The sequence below is a fragment of the Enoplosus armatus genome, chromosome 11 (assembly GCF_043641665.1).
Source record: "Enoplosus armatus isolate fEnoArm2 chromosome 11, fEnoArm2.hap1, whole genome shotgun sequence".
Lineage (NCBI taxonomy): Eukaryota > Metazoa > Chordata > Actinopteri > Centrarchiformes > Enoplosidae > Enoplosus > Enoplosus armatus.
Window position 1 is genome coordinate 11531698 of NC_092190.1, and position 20926 is coordinate 11552623.

General features: G+C 41.0%; 1 protein-coding gene across 1 annotated transcript; it reads left to right on the plus strand.

Moving 5' to 3' along the window:
• Positions 1-1597: 1597 nt before the first annotated feature.
• Positions 1598-13280, plus strand: LOC139292649 (protocadherin-17-like). Its single transcript, XM_070915011.1, has 4 exons — positions 1598-4066; positions 5220-5278; positions 5428-5597; positions 12703-13280. Exons 1-4 carry the CDS (start codon positions 1598-1600, stop codon positions 13278-13280), a joined length of 3276 nt encoding a protein of 1091 aa, XP_070771112.1.
• The last annotated feature ends 7646 nt before the right edge of the window (positions 13281-20926 follow it).

The following is a 20926-nucleotide window of genomic DNA, read 5'->3' on the forward strand; positions in this document are numbered from 1 at the left end:
GTTTTTTTCAGAAGCATAAGTAATTCTCTCATGTCCTTTACAGAGATTATCCTTAAAACACCCACAGTCTGTCTTTTATTTCATCTTGTGGCTGGATTCTTCCTCAAAACTAATGATAACAAGGCACAACACAGTAGACAAGGGGTATTGTTTTCAATTATTGATAAGAATCTTTAGGTCTGAATAGCCAAAGAGCTTCATTGATACTGAGAACATACCACTCCGAGGGGAAGAAAGCAGTTAATCTTTAAACATTTTGTCATCTTTAATTTCTACATTTCTCACACCACGGTGCCCATCTGATCCACTTCTCCCGCAGAATGACCACTTGTCAAGTCTTTACTGCTTCTACTACACCCCCGCCAAACACATTTCATCGATCTATTCATAATCCCTAGTTCACATCCACATGTATTAGGAGCAACATCCACCAGCACGTTCCCCCTCTGATGCTGCTGCTCTGTGCGCGCACATCAGTAAATGAATCACGTAGCACTAGAACAGCCCTTCTTCATGCGATCTTGCCAGACCTATTGGAGAAACCCCCCCAAGGCAAAGATCTGTCACTGTTTCACTCATTTGCTGGAAGACGATCAGAAACTATGTTAAATGCACCAAGAAATACACTGGAGTCTGTTATAACGGCGTCGAGAGGATTCCGGTCAGATCTCACTGCGAAGGGAGCAGGTTTCAACAGTTGACGCGGAGAGAACTGAGCGCAGGAAAAGCGATTAATTTTGATTATCTGAAATCTTCCAGCACCCTTTTTTTTCGCATTTTTTCCCGGGCATCGTTCGGGGGGGACAGTGCAGATGAGCATTGTCCGAATGAAGGATGCGAGAGCACTGGGTCCAATTGGACTGGATTATGGGATTACTGGACTGATTGTAGGACAATCATCGGACAAAAGTCGCAGCCGTGCTATAGATGCTCTTGAATGACGGGAACACAAAAGGTTGGACGGGATTAACAGCTCTATATCCTGCTTTTATTCCACTTTGTGGCATGGGCAGGCTGTGTATGCTACACGAGCAGAACCCATATGCAACAGTGTGCCGCACAGGAGAAAAAGTAAATGCATTGTGAACGGTTAACATCGGACAATGCTGCATTTTGAACGGGCATGTCAGTATTTGCTGTAGCCTAGGTGTAGATGTCGCATGAGGGCAATGCGCTTTTGTAAGCTACGGTCTAACCTTCACCACAGAGATTCAAACGCTTTAACCTTGGATGCAGTGGGGAATATTAATACTTTATTGTCATCGATTATTCATTAAGTCCCTCCTGAGGAAAAACAAAGCATTTCCTGTTCACTATGTTGAATTTGATCTTTAATTCATGCATTAGGTGTCGTCGGGCGGTCATCTTTGTTTACAGAAAGAGTTCATCATAGCCGAACGGCATGTGGAAGAGGTTAAAATACCCTTTGAAAGGCAATAACGATTCACAAATCGATTTTATACCCAATTAGTGTGGGATCGGCGTCAATCTCATGCCTGGTTTGGGTTTAGTCCTCTAGGTTTGCCGTAATCAACAGGTTGAAAGTCAACGAGGATTTTTTTTTCTGTCTGCCACTACCGCATATCCAGTTGAAGGGATGCGTCTCTCTGTGCCCATTTTCTTTCTGCTGTGGGTTAAAGCCCTGACATTGAAAAATCTCAATTATTCTGTCCCGGAGGAGCAAGGACCTGGCACTGTTATAGGTAATATAGCAAAAGATGCAGGATATGGGACCATGGAGAGAGGGAAAAAATCCAACTTCAGAGTACTGGAGAATTCTGCACCACATCTGGTGGATGTTGACCCGGAGAGTGGACTTATCTTCACCAAACAAAGGATTGACAGGGAGACGTTGTGCAGGCGCAACCCAAAGTGCCAGCTCTCCATGGAGGTGTTTGCCAACGACAAGGAAATATGCATGGTCAAGATTGATATTCAGGACATAAATGACAACTCGCCCAGTTTTCCTTCAGATCATGTTAATATTGATATTTCAGAAAACGCAGCTGCTGGGACGCGCTTTCCTCTTACTATTGCACATGACTCCGATTCTGGGGAAAATGGGATAAAGACGTACCAGGTCACAAGAGATGATTACAATACCTTTTCTTTGGATTTAAAAGTGAGGGGTGATGGGACTATATATCCAGAGCTGGTGGTTCAGAGACCTCTGGATAGGGAGGATCAGAGTCATCACACCCTTCTCCTCACAGCAATTGACGGTGGGGAGTATCCGAGATCAGGCTCCATGCAAATCAACGTGAGGGTGACTGATTCGAATGACAATAGCCCGGTCTTTGAAAAATCCTCCTATGTGATTGAGATTCCAGAGAATTCGCCTCCTGGAAAAGTACTCATAGATTTAAACGCCACTGACCAAGACGAGGGAAGCAACGGGCAGGTTGTCTATTCCTTCACTGGATATGCATCTGAGAGAATCCAAGATTTGTTCTCCATTGACCCCAACAGTGGCGTCATCAAGGTCCAGGGAGAAATTGACTATGAAGAGAATCCAATCATAGAGTTTGATGTACAGGCTAAGGATCTTGGGCCCAACCCGATACCAGGCCACTGTAAAATTACTGTCAAAGTGCTGGACAAAAATGACAACTCGCCAATAATAAGTTTTGTTTCTGTCCGGCAGGGAGCCATCAGTGAGGCAGCACCTCCAGAATCTGTCATAGCGCTGGTGAGAGTGACAGATAAAGACTCTGGCCGAAACGGTCAACTTCAGTGCAGGGTGCTGGGAAATGTACCCTTCAGACTGCAGGAAAACAATGATAATTTTTACACGCTGCTCACAGACAGACCTCTGGACAGGGAAATGAAAGACGAATACAATGTAACAATAGTGGCGAGAGACAATGGGATCCCTTCTTTGAACTACACTAAGTCGTTTACTGTGAAAATCTTGGATGAGAACGATAATGCACCACGCTTTACAAAGACAGTATACGTGCTACAGGTGCCTGAGAACAACATCCCAGGGGAGTACTTGGGCTCCGTTCTGGCCCACGATCCAGATGTAGGTCGAAATGGAACAGTGTCGTACTCCATTCTGCCGTCACATATAGGAGACGTTTCAGTGTACACATACGTGTCTGTTAACCCCACCAATGGAGCCATATATGCCTCACGGTCTTTCAATTATGAGCAAACTAAATCCTTTGAGTTCAAAGTTCAAGCTAAAGATGGAGGGTCCCCTCACATGGAGAGCACTTCTACAGTCAGGGTCAATGTCCTTGACGTCAACGACAATCTCCCAGTTATTATTTTACCCCTTCTGCTGAATGATACAGCTGAAATCCCAGTGCCTAGAAACGTTGGTATTGGATACATCGTGGCTACAGTGAAAGCGGTGGACCATGACCACGGAGAAAGTGGCCATTTGACCTATGAGATCACAGAAGGAAATGACGACCACCTGTTCGAGATGGATCCGGTGGGAGGGGAGGTCAGAACTGCACATGCTCTATGGGAAGAGGTCGCCCCAGTGGTTGAGCTGGTGGTGAAGGTAACTGACCATGGCAAGCCCCCCTTATCTGCCGTGGCTAAGCTGATCATTAAGGCGAACACAGAAACGGCAGCAGGGGGGGGTTCCAGCGCGAGCGGTGAACAGCAGCACTGGGATGTATCCCTGCCCCTCATAGTTACCCTCTGCATTATCTCTGTCATGCTCTTAGCAGTCATGACCGCCATTGCTGTCAAGTCCAAGCATCAAGATAAGGAGACTGGGAATTATAACTGCCGCATGGCTGAGTACTCCAATCCTCCAGTGGGGAAAGGCAAAAAGAAAAGGATCAACAAGAGTGACATCATGCTGGTGCAGAGTGAGATGGAGGAGAGAGATTCTGCGAGCCGGATGAATGTGGTGAGCAGTCCTTCTCTCATCACTTCACCAATATGTTTTGACTACCAGAGCCCTCTGCCGCTGACACTGCCCAGGTCAGAGGTCATGTACCTGAAAACCACCCCAAACAGCCTGACAGTCCCCAGGGCAGGTTGCCACTCCAGCTTTGCCGGGCTTAGCACAGACACTCCAGCGAATAGGATGTCAGTGATACAGGTAAGGAGGATGCAGCACTGTGTTCTTTATCTGCCCTTTATTCTCGCTTATCTGCACCCGCTGCTTTACCATACGAATCTGACAAAAGAAAAGTAATCGACTGAAAAAGAGAAACTCTGTCACTGTGCGCTGACATCATTATTATCATTTTTTCTTTAACTGTTGTGACACTATGAAATATTCTCTGCATGATATGGCCACTTAGTGTTGGAATGTATTCATGTGTTGTAAATGGCATTTCACTCAAGAGAGCTTTTTTTCTATCTGCATTTGAGGAATCAGAATCATTTTAGAAATTGCTCCATTGTAATCCTTCTCTTGCAAAATGGTACAGGTGGTGCGCATAATCCAAAAGTCCTCTCAGTTAGACATGCAAACAGTGTGAGTCTTGAACAAGGCTGCTATGACCCTGCCAGATCCACTGCTATAGAGTGAAAACAAAACCCTGCCTGAAATGTGGGATTGGACAGGTGTTTGAGCAGCTTGTCCGATCACATTACTGAACCAATGTGCACCAGACAGCTAGATGCACACAGCATAACCTTACAATTGCATTTTTCGCTCCCCACAAATATGGGCCAGATCCACCCATCCGCATCCAAAGTTGGCACGATAAGGCCATTAATAGGGTCCGGCCTTGCCTTGTGGAGATGACGGGGTTGTATACACGAGCCAGCTAACATGCTAATTTGACAGCATGGGCTTGTAGTGCTGTTTAGCACAGCAGAATTATCTGTTGTAAACGATGTAAATATCTAGGACAGCCTCACAGACAGTCTCATTTGGAGATGATAACACAGATGACAAGGCCTGGCACTGTCACCAGTCACTAGGGTATGTGGGTGTGATCAACACAAACACATTATTCTCAAGATAGGGGGAAAAGGATGCTGATGACAGTGGCTAATGCTTTGCTCCTTTGCCTTGCCAAAGAGGCACATATGGTCACAATGGAGATTTGCTCTTATCATGCCGTCATCACTGGCAGGTGCTCTGTGGCTTTTATTGACATCTTTCAGGTGCTATAATAAATAATAATCAAGCGAGAACATTTCTATTCCTGTCTCAATCTCATGTTACTCTCACTATTGTTGAAAATTGCATGAAATTTTAACATGGCCAATGCAAAATATTATTTTCCTTTCATTTCTAGACGGAAAATTTCCCCTCAGAACCCAATTATGCTGGCAGCAGGCAGCCATTTGTTCAAAGGTAAGAGCTCTATCCAAAAGCTTCCTGACCAGTGCATTTAGCTTCTCCGTCTTTGTATCAAGCCAGCTGACTATGGCCATCAAATTGGAGCGTTCACACAGAGGTAATGGCAAGTTATGTTTTTTTCCCCTCTTTCCATTCTGCTGCAGCTCAACATTTAAGGATGCAGAGCGAGCAAGCCTCCGAGACAGTGGCCATGGTGATAGTGACCAGGCTGATAGTGACCAGGATACTAATAAAGGCTCACACTGCGACACGTCTGCTAGGGAGGCCCTCAAGATGAAAGCAACAGCAGTTAATGGCCAGCCTTTTGAGCAGGGTGAGTGGATGCACTCTCTTCCTGACATCTTGAAGATGCCTAACTGACTCTTGTACCAGACATTGTTTATACGTTATGCCCTGAGAACATGTATGCAGCTCGCTGGTGTTTAAGTGGAGGTCCACCATACTCTGGGTACAGCCACCGCAGACAAATATTTAACATGGAAATCCACAGGTAAATCCACACTGGTATAAGATGCAGGTAGTGTTACTTTGTACCGCTTTACATCGCAGACTGTCTGAGCTGTGCTGCAAAGATGACATGAAGGCACCAGGGTGGAAGGTAGATGGCAGTTTAAAGGGATAAAAGGGTCCATTGGCTGAAGGTAGACTGTTCAAACATCTCCTGTCTTATTTTGCCATGAAACAAACTCATATGCATGGCAAAGTGTACCTCCGCCTGTGTCTCTTTTGATCACGTCATTATTTGAACACAGATTTCGCCGCATGCATGTCTCGTCAGAGACAAGAGAGCATGATAGACACTTGCAGTGCAAAATGACAGGTATTTCTGGTGCAACATGACAGAGTGTTTCCACCTTTTGCTTGGAGAGATTTTCTCAGTTATTATCAGTTTTGCCGCGGTTACAGAGTTTTGAGAGGAGCTTTGCTTTACAACTGAAAATAGAAATGTTAAATTTTATTTCACCAATCTGAAACGATCCGCACTGCCAGGAGTATAATCATAGATGATTGTCAATCTGTTTCAACCTGGCTGACCCGATAGCGACTGATATATTTAGCTATTGTGGATATAAACTGAAAATATGAAAGCAACTCTCACTGGTAAGATAAAAGATAATGGGGGGCTTGAGTGAAGTGATGTTCATGTCTCATTTCCTTGTGTGAGACTTGGAGGAGAGATGGCTCTGGTCATCAGGTCCCTATGCAGTACTTTCCACACCATTTACATTGCTATGAACTGTTTGTTTGTGGCATGCTCAGGAGGGCAGAGATAGAAACACTCTTGCGGAAGCCAGAAGGATGTGTGAATCTCTCTCTCCCTCGCTCTATCTATCTCACTGCATGGATGTGTGTGTGTGCGTGTTATGAGGAATTATGTCAGACCAAACTTGACTCTGTGGGAGGTGTAAATTCAATCACAATTTTTTTTGCAGCCCATTTCTGAATCTGATTCAGCCTAGTTCTAAGGCCAATCAAATGGACAGATATTGAAAGAGATGTTTTGTACATGTGAGACTGGATATTTACATGTGCAGCGCTGATGCTTGCTTGACAGCGATGCCAGTTAATTTATAGAACAGCATTTGTACGATAAGAGAAATGCAAAGAAGTGGGGCATTGCTTTTAATACTAATACATTTTGCTAATGCCTTTCCTGTTTCGATGTACAAAATGTAGTTAAAAAGCAAAACGAATGGTTAGATTAAATGGCGTTCTCTCTCTCTCTCTCTCTCTCTCTCGCTCTCTCTCTCTCTCTCTCTCTCTCTCTCTCTCGAGGTTGGTCAGTTGAACATTAAATGGTGTCACTGTCTGTTGACTACGAGATGGAAAATGTACATTATGCGCCATGCCTTAGACCTGATCACACAAAAACATCACCCTCCAACCCACACACTCCTTCTGTCTCTCGCTCTCTCTCTCTCTCTCACACACACACACACACACACACACACACACACAGGTACATTTATTGAACAACAAAGCCAGTGTTTTGCAGATTCTGACAAGATAGCACTATTATCCAAAATGGAGACACCACAGAATTTTAGTTCCAAATGCACCAACACAAAAGCTTGTGGGTTAAGTAGTATTGCTTTTATGTCTTTACCTTTACCATCCCTCTAGTCTCCTGGCTGCTTTGATACAGGTAATATATGCACCTGTGCAGCTTCCACTATCATGCACTCTGAATATTTATTCACTCTCACAGACACCAGATGCACAGTGGGTATGTTGCTCGGCTTTCTCTGATTCTATTTATAATGGGCAGGCAGTGTCTTTGTTTTTGGGAACATATTATTGTGCCATTCAAAGTCGCCCATAAGATCACAGCTACTGTGTCACTTTGTTGCGATTCTATTGTGTGACTATGTAAATTCAGTGGACTATATAAAACCATTGTATAACTCTGTAATTTTAGAGCTCTTATTTAACATTTTTTATTTTGTGATAGAATGGAAAATGGGAATGGAAAGCCAATGACAGGCTCAATGGATGAAAGCACCCCCACTTCCTCATCCTTCTCCCTTTGCATTTTTAAAAACTAATATGAAACATAAAGCTACTAACAGTACTGTGATAGATCTATTTTGTACTTGATAGCTTTTTTATGCATTGTGTTATAGTAAAGCTATAGTGTGTGTGATCACAAAGGTGTGATAATGACAGGAAGAAGAATGAAAAACCTAGTAAGCATTAAGAATTAAATGTTACGTTAAACATGCAGACTCAGTCATTAAATTGCATCTGGTTATATAGCGAGACAAATAGCACAATGACAAAAATACCTTACTGTGTTTTTGCTGAACCTTCTAAGCACATACATCCCTTTGCATCAGCATCATCTGCTCGCTCCTCTGCAGTGGTGATAGGTACCATGGAAATGAATTCAGCATCTCCCGGCTTCTCCTTGCTCATGCTTATTGTTCTGGCCTCGTGTATCTGTGCCTAAAAAATACTTTTCTCTATGGTGCTAGGAGAAAGACGGAGAAACACAAATGCACGGGGCACAGGACTGTAATCTGGGGTGTAGATGCTTCAAAGCGTAGCACTTATAATATGCAGGATCTGTGTTGCGGTTTTGCCAAATCAAAGCCATCATTTAGTTCTCCCTTTTGATGTAAAATGCATTTTGAACTCAAATGCGTATTTTCTCTTGATCTTTAGTCCTGACAAAGATAGCACCAGAATGGTTTATGCTGAGAGTGTGAACAATGTAAGTTCACATAACATGTGATATGACAGGGGAAAAAAATATCACAGTATTCAGCCTAAAAATTAAATTTGTTTGACTAAATATGGCTTGTACAAACTTGTAGTTATGTGTAAATAGGAACAGTTGCAGTTTTGTTGCACCACAAACGTAGTGCTGACGTTAGTAGCCAATGAATTATTAAAAACAGACTTTACCACTACTTCACTACAGACTTTCACTGTCAGAATCAGAAATACTTTATTGATCCCCGGGGGGAAATTACACAGTTACAGGTGCTCCCATTCAAGAGTAGAAAGTAGCATAAATTTAGAAATAAGAAGTATGTACAAATAAAGATGTAAAAAATATATACAATAACAATGTATATGTGTGTGTGTGTGTGTGTGTGTGTGTGTGTATTGCACTGGTAGGTGAAATAAGTCCAGAATCCGTCTGTTTATTCTGAGTGTCTGACACTCAGAGGGAGGAGTTGGACAGTTTGATGGCCACAGGCAGGAATGATTTCCTGTGGCGCTCTGTTATGCGTTTGAGTGGAATGAGTCTCTCACTGAAATACTATATCAATAATCACAAAGCTTCTAGCACCTGACCTGCTCGATTTAGCTTTTTAAAAAGCACAATACTTATTGTGATCTAATTTGGTTGTAAGCCCTTTAACCTACTCCATTTATATCACATATGAGACACATTTATCTCATTTCAATCTCTAGATAAAAGTCTCAGTTTCAAGGGAGACTCGGCCAAGAGGGCAGCAAAAAAACATAAATAAATACAATAATAAATAAATACAAACAACATAAACAGACTGTCACACACCAGTCAAGATGCAATAAGAGTAAAGCTCTTTTATTGCATCCAGTCAATATCCAGATAAGATCCAGTAAACAGATATGATTTTACAAAACAATCTAAACTAAAGTAAAGATTGTCTTAAATTCACCAATAGTGATCAGCTCTGACAAATTCAGAGCAGATTACTGAATGTATTGTTTATCTGTCTCATGTTGTTGAAATGTTTCCACTTTGATTTGAATGAATAACCACAATTCATGTATTATTATTTAAAAAAAACAAAAAACAAGATACTAACAAAGGCTGCTCCAAGGTTTAGAATTCAATGTCAAATTAGCATCTGTTGTGTTATTGGTCCAAACTGGCTGATTTTATTTTATGAGGGAGAAACCATTGTGAACAACAACAAGAAAGTGGATAGTGTGCACATCCAACCCCAGATGGGTACGGGTCCAGAACAAAAAAAAGCAGCATACAAAGAAAAAGGAGAGGTTTTCCACTCAGTGAAATTTGCTCCAAAAATGTATCGATCCAACGTTTAGACTGAGAAAAGTCTTTCTCAGGCGAAACATCCACGTGAACAGAAAGCAGGCTACATATACAGACACATAATGTCCTAAAGAAATGGGTGTAGCCCGCAAAGAACAAAGAACATTTTTTTTTGCCAAAAAATGCAGAACTGCTGTTTCTTAATGTACGTATTCTTTATTAAATCTCTACAAATCTAAAAATAACAGCCTCTTTTAACATTTAAAATCTCCGTCCAGTCATAGAATAATTAGCAGTTCCATTTTGTTCTATGGCTGAAAGTGTGTGTGTGGGTGGGTGTGTGTGGGTGTGTGTGGGGGGGTGTTCATGGACTTTAGCAGCAGTATGTGATAGTGGTGGCATGTACTTTGCAAATGAGCTTGTGCTGCATGTGTGGCACATGGTGCTGGTTTTCACATCTCTTTGAGGTTGTGGAGCAGGAACTCAATATATATTTTTTTTTTGTTTGAACTTCCCCCCTCGGATTTGTGCATCCTCCAGCAAACTGGCCGAGGCTTGCGTGTGCGAGGAAGGTACTGTTGCCTTTGAACAAGAGGGTCTCCCCACCTCTTCTGGGAAGAGCCTCGTCATGTGGAGCATCCCCCTTGTTCCAGGCTGATATTCTCCTCGTCATCATCAGGGCCAGGCTTAAAAATGAGATCAAGTGCCTCATTCACAGTTAGTCACTTGCCCATTGTCTTTGATATCACAGAATGGCATGTGAGCAAGATAAAGAAGCCTTATTTATAGACCAAAGCGACAAGAGCTGATCAGTGTAGTATCAAGCCATGTTGTGATTGGATGAAATATTGTCATAAGAAAAACAGGTTTATTGTTTTGGTTGGTTGGAATTTTTGGTTTCCATGAGAGGAGGAGACAAATTTATGTGAGGTGTTAATGTGTGACTAGATGTATCGAGATGTGAGAACTTAATATATTTTCAGTCATAATATTTTACTAAGAATGTTTGGTTTGCGCGGGGAGAGACATCTACAAAGAGGGGGAGATGTTGCAGATGTAGTGTGTATTTGTTTTTGTGTGTTTTACAGACTCATTCATTCATTTCTTTTAGTCTGAGATTTTTGACAGAAAGCACAATTTACAAAACCTCAATAAATAAGCAAATTTAGGTTGATTCAGTTATCTTTAATTTAATTGGTTTGCATATCTAGCGCAAGGGATGTCATTACAACCTCATGGCAATCACAGCAAAGAAAACACATTTATTAAAATGAAGTTAAATCAGTCATCAGAACAACAGGAAGATTACATTTATACTTTTACAAATTGCTGTGTGGTTTTCATGTACAACAGATGAAGGAAAACTGTCATTTACGGCCAATTTGCAAAGCCATGTTTGACATTTTGCTTCATGCCTCTATATGCAAAATACCTTGATGCATCATTGTCAAATTAATTTTGATAGGGTCGTGTAATGGCTAAAGAAGAAAATGACACCTTCTACATCATAACACCAAGAAAATTGGCTCATTCCAAGTCGCTGTCTGTGTGCTTATTTTATGTCTACCAAGGTTGGATGTGTTGCGAAATGTAAAAGACTGAGTTGCGGCACGGAGACAGAGCCTTACCCATTGCTCCACCTTTTACTACTGGCACTGATACACCGTCAGTCGCACGTGTTGTACAGTCCTGTGTTGTCAGCCAATGCAGCTGCAGCTATTACAGCCTTGGAATAATCAGGGAACCACTTCAATCACCAACACGATTGCAACAACATGCGTCAAGTGACACAAACGACCAGCAATTTGAAATTCTACTGCAAATAGTGTTAGTCTAGCGGCACTGAGTTACTACTTACAATGTGAACTCATTTTTGCCAATTTACACCAAAACATATCCAGATTTTTTTAAAGAAGCGTGTCAGCATATTTTGTTATGTTTCCACACATCCAAAAGTAGTTGTGTTTCTTGCTGCAAGAGGAAACTGTTGACCACTGTTTACCTCTTGTGGCAAGGACAGGTCACAATGTTCGGCCACTAATAAGAAGTGAAATGAAAAATGGGCAGGAAATGCAAATAAGCTGCTGAGAACGCACCAGATTCCCTCAAGGTAATTAGAAAAATTACTAAAGGTCAAACTAATGAGTGTTTGTGCTACAAACGGTATATCCAAAATCCAATTTCACCTTGATTTTTAATTTTAGATATTGATCTGATTTTCAATTGGCCCAGTTTTGGAATATCCAAAATTATCCCATCTATAAATAGTTTTTGAAAAATACAAAAGTGAAAATAATGAGCCCCGACATTGTTCTAACTGCAGAATTTCTCACCACTTTCTGATCAGAAATGGTGAATATCACTGCTCCCAAATTTCACAGTTGTTTTTCTGTTTATTCCACACAAGCGGATGCAGCTGTAAAATGTAAATGGAGAAACACATCACTTCCTCTGCACCAGATGATATTTTCCAAGAAACACCTACACAGGCTGTTGAGAATAGCAGAAGGGAAAGGTTTCATGGATGGGTTGAATCAATGATTTGCAACATTGATCAGCAAATAAAAAAAAGCTTTTTTATTTGTTATAACATTGATATTTTAAGGTTGCATTGTGGGGGATTTCTAGAATAGAAAAGCCTGTACTTAAGCAAAACAACGCTAAATTTGAACTCTCCCATAGGTGGGTTGCAACAGGTTGCTGGTTCTTATTTTACTCTGAAAAATTCTAGTGATGCATAATAAATAACTAAATAAATAATCAAAAAAAATACTATATTTAGGAGGATTTTAAGAATAGTACTGGAATTTGTGTTTGTTGTTTTATAGTTGCTCATCCTTCAAAATGTCATCTACATTTTCTTCTAGGTTGTTTATTCTTACCCCAGCTGAGTCCAATAACAAATGTTTAACTGTTTTTGCAGAGCAAGACAAATCAGTCCACTGCACCGATGAATGTCGTGCACTGGGACATTCTGACAGATGCTGGATGCCAAAGTTACGGGTAGGAAGCCAAGCAGACAGCGCCGATAATCGCACCAACCTTTTCATCCCTGTGGGAATGGATGCCATGGTAGAGACAGAGATTTATGGCACCATCAGCTGCAGCAGCAGAAAAACCCTCAGCACGTTTGGAAAGGAACAGCGGGACAGTACAATCCTTGTGGCCAATGTCAAACCTTACTTCAAATCACAGCGTGCTCTAAGCCCACCGCTACAGGAGAGTCCATCTGTGTCCAGTAGTCCCACCAAGAGCAGTGTGCCCCTGGACTTGGCCAACCAAGAGTCCAAAGAAGAGAGGGAGGGGGGTTCAGACAGCAGTGCCTATGGCCCTCCAGATGGCCAGTGCTCCCCACTGCACACTGAATTGGAGGAGCCCTCCTACCTGACCTGTGAGTTCAGGCCTAAGTCCCTGTCAAGCAGTCTCATTCACAGCTCTGTCATCAGCCAGGAGTGTGGGGTATCAGATTGTGCTCTCGATCCGCGGGACTCCGGTAATTGAAAGGTCAGATGATCCCGCCCGCTCTTACCTGCCAGGTGTGTGACGGTGATATCACAGATTAATGACCAAGAGGTGATTTATTTTGACCCACAGAGGTGTCCAGACATGCATTGTATAACCAAAAACCATCTGCTTTGTATGTTTCTTTTGAGTTTGTGACTTGTTGTGTTTAAGTGAAATATGTGTCCTTGACTGCTGTGAAGGTTTGGGGGGAAAATCAGCGCTTACCTGACTTCGAGTGTTTTCATGGTGTACTGTACCTGTCAATTTAGATGTCTGTATTTTACACATTTCAAGCTCCAATTTTGTGAGGCTGTTGAGCAAATTGCTACTGTTAAGCTATTGAGTCCTGTCTGCTTTTGTGCAGTGAAGCTTTCTGTCTCCATTTAGTGTATAAGGAACATCTCTTTGAATATCACAGGCAAACTGAAATACATATCAGTGACGTTAAATACAAAAGTGAAGTGTCTTATGAACTGTTAATGGTGGTGCAACAGGGAATGTCCCTTTTCATAAAACCATTTGAGGTTCCTATAAAAACAGTTTTTTAAGAATGTATTTGTAATTTTATTGTTGTCTTCTCTGCAGTTTATGTGAAAATAAGCTGAGCTTACACGTGAATGTGGGCTACTGTACTTGTTGTGTATTTTATTAAATTTGTATACACTGTGTGCATGGAAGGCAATTATTTTCGATTGGTGACAAATTCTGAAGCTGTCATGTTTTTATGTGAGAGAAGTGCATTTATGTCTACAAGGTGCTTAATGTGTGTTAATGACAAAAAAAAGCACTAGCGACTCTGCAAATGTGCCAACTTTAGCTATATACTGTATACCAGCACACGTTATCCAGCAGTAGTCTAGATCCTAGTTAGGGGAGCTTCAAAAGAAAATCACAATCAACATTTTACACAGCTATTTATATTTTTAAAAAATCCAATAAAAACAGGCACTGCGTATTAGTGCACCCAACAGAAGATGAGTTGACTCCCTCTTCTCAATGCTTATGTTACGAGTATGCATCATGAGGTGGAGATGGAAACCCTGCTCAGGCTTCAAAGTCATCAGAGCTGCTGTCAGTTAATGTCTACTTGTGATTGTAGGTTTATTCATGAATGTGTCTGACAAATGACGAGCCACGAATCTAACAAAAATGAAAGAGTTAACATTCAGCTGGAAGTGGCAGTTACAAGCGAATACTTTTTGCGATTAATTCTTTGATTAGATAAAATGAAATTGTAATGATCCTTGTGGGGGAAAGTGGGTCATTGCAGGAACAAAGGGTTGAACAAACAGTGCATGGAAGGTTAAGTAAAAAAGAATTGTACAAACTAATAGATGTACAGCGTTTTCACTGAAGATATTTCAAGGTTAGGAAACATTGGCATTCAATGTCTGGAATTGAATAGCCTTTTCACCAAGTGATATATGCATTGTGCACTATTTACTGTTAAACAAAATGCAGAAAGGGTATGTGTAGTGGCACAAGGCCACGGTCCGCAGACATTAGAACAGCTTGAACCGCTGCAATCCACGCATTCACTCATTTCTTTCCAACCTGTTTCTTTAAATGTGGCTGCTTCTTATTCATTCGAGCAGAACACAGGGACATAAATGCTGCCGTGACCAGAGAACTACTATGTAGGAAACCCAGAATACATCCACTACATCTGCTTGACATAGTCTATATAGAACGATTAAGTGTAAACATGGATGTATGTTTACCGAGATAGATCACTAAACTTAGAAATCCTGGAAATGTAAAAATGTTTTCTGTTTTTCATCTGCAAAACAATCGTGCAGAAGCCTCCTGTTTCTTTTTTACTTAGTTTAGTTTAGTTTCTCCATCTGGAGACACTGACTTTTGTACCCCGGCTCGGTGAGCGGTTTGAGAATGCCTTGTTTTTCATGAGCTCTGGATAACAGAATCCTGTCATCTACTGAGAGCTGACTATAAGTACGACTCAGTTTCTCCTCAGGGAAAACACATTAATTTGGATTTTGATTTGCATTTGTTTTGGTGCCGGTATTGACACAATTCCAGACCTAGATGTCTCATCTCAGCAGGCAGCTCTGATGAGCTCATCTGCATAAGTTGAAATACTCTTTGAGAGGGAGATTGCGTGGGTCACAGCAACTCATCCCATTGAAATACAGACAGAAACATCACATCATTTTATCTGTATCAGTCCCAGGGTTTCAGAACACGGGGGATGAAGACAGGTGAGCAGAATGTCAAGTAGGAAAGGGTTGAACCATTTGCTGCGACACATACTCCTCCAAATTCTTAACACTATATCATTGTTTTACATCGCAAGGATGTACAACAGGTTAAACTTCCGTCATAATTATGCAAAATTAGCTTTGAAACAAAACCCTCTTAATTAACACAGTACTACAGTACAGCTGCTTGACAAAAAAAGTGCTATGTTGTTATGGGGAGCTGAATGCAGATTAAGGACTAGAATGCAGTGTTGGATGAATATGACTTGTCTCTCAGAATGATTACAGTCACAGTGAAAGGGAATTACAGACAATGAAACTGATCTGTGTAATACCTCCATTCTTCTACATTTTACATACACAAATGATCTATTCAGATGAAAATGGAATGAGCAGTGTACCATTCAGTTGTGAAAAATTGACATGCTCACCCTGAGTACTTAAGCTTTTAATTCAATAATTCAATAACACAGCCGATTAAGAGCTTGTCTTCCACCTCCACCAAATGCTATGGGAGATGGTTCCACTTGGCTGAGAACTGTTGGTGGGGAAACAACAGTGAACACTACACATAAACGATATTGAGAGTGTAGTTTTCATTTTAACTGAGAGATGTCATTGAACACAGCGTGCATGCCTTCAGGGCAAAATTATTAAAATGCCGCTGCTTCTAGGTTTATTTGCATGTTTGTTTTAAAACGCACAAAACAAACTTGCACATAAATAGCTAGAACTGTACCCAATTAGGTCATGCAAATTTGACTCCTCTGAATTCTATGTTAAAGAAGTGTTACTATGAGTCACTTTGTATAATACACACTGTTAATTCATATACTTCATTAACACATGCATTCATATTTAATAAAATAATTTAAAGTGCACTGAAACACTAATTGGTGTGAACCTTTGTCGCACTTAAATCTGGATTAAATTGATTAAATGAAATAGTTCAACATTTTGGGAAATACGCTTTTTGATTGATACCACTCTGATTGTACAGTAAATATGAAGCTATAGCCAGCAACCGGTTAGCAAAGACTGGAAACATGGGAAACAGCTAGCCTGGAAGGAAACAAAATCCACCTGCAAGCCCCTCTAATGCTAACATGTTATATGTTGTTTGTTTAATCCGCACAAAAACAGAGGTGTAAAAAAAGACAGCCTGTGGTTTAACCGGAGGCTATGCATAGACAGAGCCAGGCTAGTTGTTTCCTGTGTTTCCAGTCTTTATGCTAAGCTAAGCTAACTGTCTGTAGCTTCATATTTTAGCACGCAGACGGCAGCACGGCATCACGGCATCACGGCATCATGGCATCAATCTTCTCACTCTAACTCTCACCAAGAAAGCAAACAAACATATTTCCCCAAATGTCAAGCTATTCTTTTTTGATATTAGGGAACCGTATATCAGAACCTTACAGTCTGTTTCACAGTTGTAGACCACAGTGCACAGAGTTAGAATCATCAAGGTTACTTGAGTTACTGGGATAGGGAGGAAATTCTCCACTGGCAGCTCATTCATTTATCAACAGATTTCATAAAGCTAATTGTAAACTCATTAGAGGATATTACACACATTTTAACAATGCAATCTGCATCATATTAGGTTACCATCAAATTTCCAGAGAAATATTGAGCATTATTTTACTCAGTGATGTTGAAATATACGCTATGCAGTGTCTCTTTGTTTTAGCTTCATATCCTTATGCATTGTTGGAAGCTTAGAAAAGCACTGTAGAAAGAAAGAGGTAGAGCTGTTATAATGATTAAAGTAAGAGTACACTGGTCAAAGGAGATGAGGAGAGATTGTAAAACCCTCCTGAAAAACACACAGAGAAAAGTGGTTAACCAAATTGATTAATGTGTTGTTAAATTTCTGTCGAGCACAGTGACATGGAAATCAGCGTAAATGCCAACATTCACTATTCAGTAATGATTTCCTTAATTTGGATTCAAAGTTGCACTGTGAGATATGCATGTGTTGAAGCAACTGCTCTTTCACAATTTATTTTCCCTTCGTGACTGCAGACAGATTTGACAGGGCAGTCTGGGAGGCTTTCGCAAAAAACTGTCCTTTAAACATTGTTCTGTTCCCGTTTTTTGAGGTGTATGACACTGTTGACTGCATTTAGTTTTCATTCAGACCCACAGGAATTAACACCCCGTTTATTGACCCCGTCTGACAAAAAAATCCAGACTACACAGCCGTTTCATTTTTAGTGCTTGTTAAAAAGGTGTTACTTATGGCATTCTCCTCTGGGAGGAGTTCAAATGCACGCCAGTCTGTCAATCATGATTAATGTTCAACGCCAGGAAAGGATATAGCATGAGGGAGCGATCCGGCAGGACTTCACACAGGTTTCGCTATGTGTTACTGGGTCATGACACACTTTCCTCACTTTGAATTGGGCAAAAATAGTCCTCTACACGCCTTTTTAGTGACAAAGTGGGCCAATATCTGCATAAAGCGGAAAAGCTAATGCGCTCTGTCATATGCTCAAAAGTCCTGAGTCTAAAAAGCTTCACCCTTTAAGTGCTTTGTCTGCCATCACAAATAAGATGGAAATTTTAAAGGTGAGACGGAGAGAGAGAGAGAAAGGGAGCACTAGACAGAAAAAGAGACAGAGTATAGAAACATGCCCATCCTTTTAGAATCAATAGACAGTTTATTGAATCAATACACAGTTTGGTGTAGTGCGAAACCTGTCTGTCTGACGAAAATGGTAGATGTTGAATAGGATGGCACGATTAAGTGTCATGCAGGCACCATCCTTGAGCTTTTCAGACACAGCAGGCCTTCAGCTGTTCAGCTGTTCGACTCTGTGAAGATAATTGTAAAGGTAAGGATGTCACAAAGCTTCTGTACAGGGCACGTTGAATGTTAAGTTTTACGTTTTCAATAGCGTTTATGGCTGAAGAGGAGAGTGCTCATTAGCATTTACTGTGAGTTAGCTCTGTAGTTAATAATGCAGCCACCTTTGTTGGAAGTGGTTTCACTGTCAGTTAGTTGGGCTTTTTTAAAGTTTGCATGAGTTTGCATGTATTAGCACATTAACTACATATATATTTGGGTTCCTACTTCCTTGTTTTTATCCATTTCAATTCATTATCCAAATCTACTTGCAGGGAGCTGGAACATCTTAGAGATAGGTGATCTACAGTGTCACCAAGCACATTTATTTACATGCTTTTTACAGAGTTACTCATCATTGTGTTCAAACCCAGAAAATCAAACCCACAAGACAAAAAAAATAAGCAAACATGGATGCTGTGAAAAGGATGATGTATAGTGTTTTTTCTTGCATTTAAAAGTTCGCTGTTTTGCTGCAGTTCCACTGACATTGAAGCCCTGCATGGTCCACCCAGGTGTTTTCACTTGTTTTGGCTGACTAAACCTCGCCTGAGGACTGTGTGGGTGTGTAAAGATGAGTACTCAAATGACATCTCCCTCGCTCTCCTGTTTTATTGCACCTGTTAGGTTCAGTCAATTTACACTTTTATGATTATTAGTACACAGAGTTTGGGGACCTCACATAATTCCCAGCAAAGGTCCAGCTAACAGAAGTCTGATAAAAGCCTGAATAACTGAAAACACCTGTACACAGCCTTTAAGTCTGGGATGTCAGAGCACCATTTATGTAGATACAAATAGATAGATTACCTTTCTCAGACAACTTTCATACTTTTTGCAAAGTACAGGCAAATTATAGATGTGTGTTATGGGTAAATGAACAAACTCTAATCATTCATCATTTTTATAATTGTTTTATTATTAGGTTTTACCTAAATTAGCACTGGAATTCAAATTATTCCTGAGTTGCCTTTTCTTCCACTTGTTCTTAGCATTCTGCCCTATAACAAACTGCTTTACGCTGAGGTGCAGTGTTTGCAGTAATTGGCTATTTTGATTTGTTTAGTGTTGTTAATTTCTTCTTCATTCCCCAGATGTAGGCGATGATTCGATGATGGAAGGAGACTCCGCTGATACTGACTTTTCACATAATATTCTTTATTTGCATCAAAGATCAGGATCAACAGGCATGCGCATCTTGACCTGTACAGCACCCGTAGCCGAATCAGTACTGCTGCCTCGAACACTGTTCAACCTCGTCCTTTTTCATATACATACATAGGGTCCTACTATAACTCATGAATCTATAAACTTATATTTCCCTAGGGTCCCTCAGTACCCCAAAACCGATGATATACAAGTTATTTGGACAGCAGTCTAGGGGTCAAGGAAAAGAGACCTCTATCGCATAACTCCCACATTCCAAGGGAGACACCCAAACAATAATGAATCTTATCAGTATGGGGCCCCAACATCTGCTAGTTATTTACCTGGAACATTGCATACGTGACAACTTTGTACTACATACCATTTTATGAAAAGACTACTTTTATGATTAGTATCAAATAATACACATCATTTAGTATTAGTCTGTTAAAACATGCTACATATGGATTTTCCATTCTACTGATGTGTTACAGTTTGTGGTGCATTATAGTTCTTGAGGAGGAATGCTTATATTGGATGAGTAAGCCACAGTTTTGTCATTGCTCCACAGCTCGGTCAATAAAACATTAAATACATTGCACTCTGACTGAAATTAAGTTTTTTTGGGTCATCTGTCGGTTACAAATCAGCAAGTCATCTAACAGCAATAGACATTCAAGGTTCGCTGGTTGCAGCAACTGGTAGACTCCCAAGTATGGCGATGGAGATAGTCTCTCTCACACCAGCAGCCTTTTTTTTGCGCTCAAATAATCTGGCCATTAGCCGCACTCTGGTTAGGGTACATAGGTTAAGCTGTTTTCATGCAACTTTGATACCTCCCTTCAAATGAGAAGCACTGTCATCATAAATAAAGCATTTAAGAGAATATCTTTAACCACCTATCATGGTGTTTCACCCACAGATAGATCAGTCCGTTGGCATAAAAGTATGAAAAGCAGCTGCCAGCTACCCCCATCTCTCTTTGAGTGAGCAAAAGTAGGTTAACCATAACGCTGTGCAAGTCGGGTAAATATCACAGCAAGCCAAGCCTCTTCACCTCGTAATGAGAGCATTTGTCTATATGAACCAGTTATAGCAGCTCCATACGTTGACCCAAAAGTCAAAAATCAAGTGCATGTACACAGCTCATCCGCTTGTTTATCAATAGAGGCTAACACATGGTAAGCGTCAGTGTTATTAGAGTGGATCACATTATTGCAGTGTCCATGATTATGTGTAACCTATTTAGTCATGTCACACGCTGCACACTTGAAGTATTGATGAATGTTGCCTTTTCATTCTCACCGCCGGCAGCTGCTCGACAATGGAGTCTTGCAAAATGCACTCATCAACTGCAATGCAATTTTGAGACCCCGAGACTTGACACGGGTGTCCTGTGGTGCACAAGCACAGTGCATTTATAGATG

Bases quoted from the DNA above. Each gene is read 5' to 3' on its own strand.
- LOC139292649 (XM_070915011.1), top strand. From the start codon at position 1,598: ATGCGTCTCTCTGTGCCCATTTTCTTTCTGCTGTGGGTTAAAGCCCTG. The intron at 5,279-5,427 runs GTAAGAGCTCTA...ATTCTGCTGCAG, and splicing joins AGGCAGCCATTTGTTCAAAG to CTCAACATTTAAGGATGCAG. The intron at 5,598-12,702 runs GTGAGTGGATGC...CTGTTTTTGCAG, and splicing joins TGGCCAGCCTTTTGAGCAGG to AGCAAGACAAATCAGTCCAC.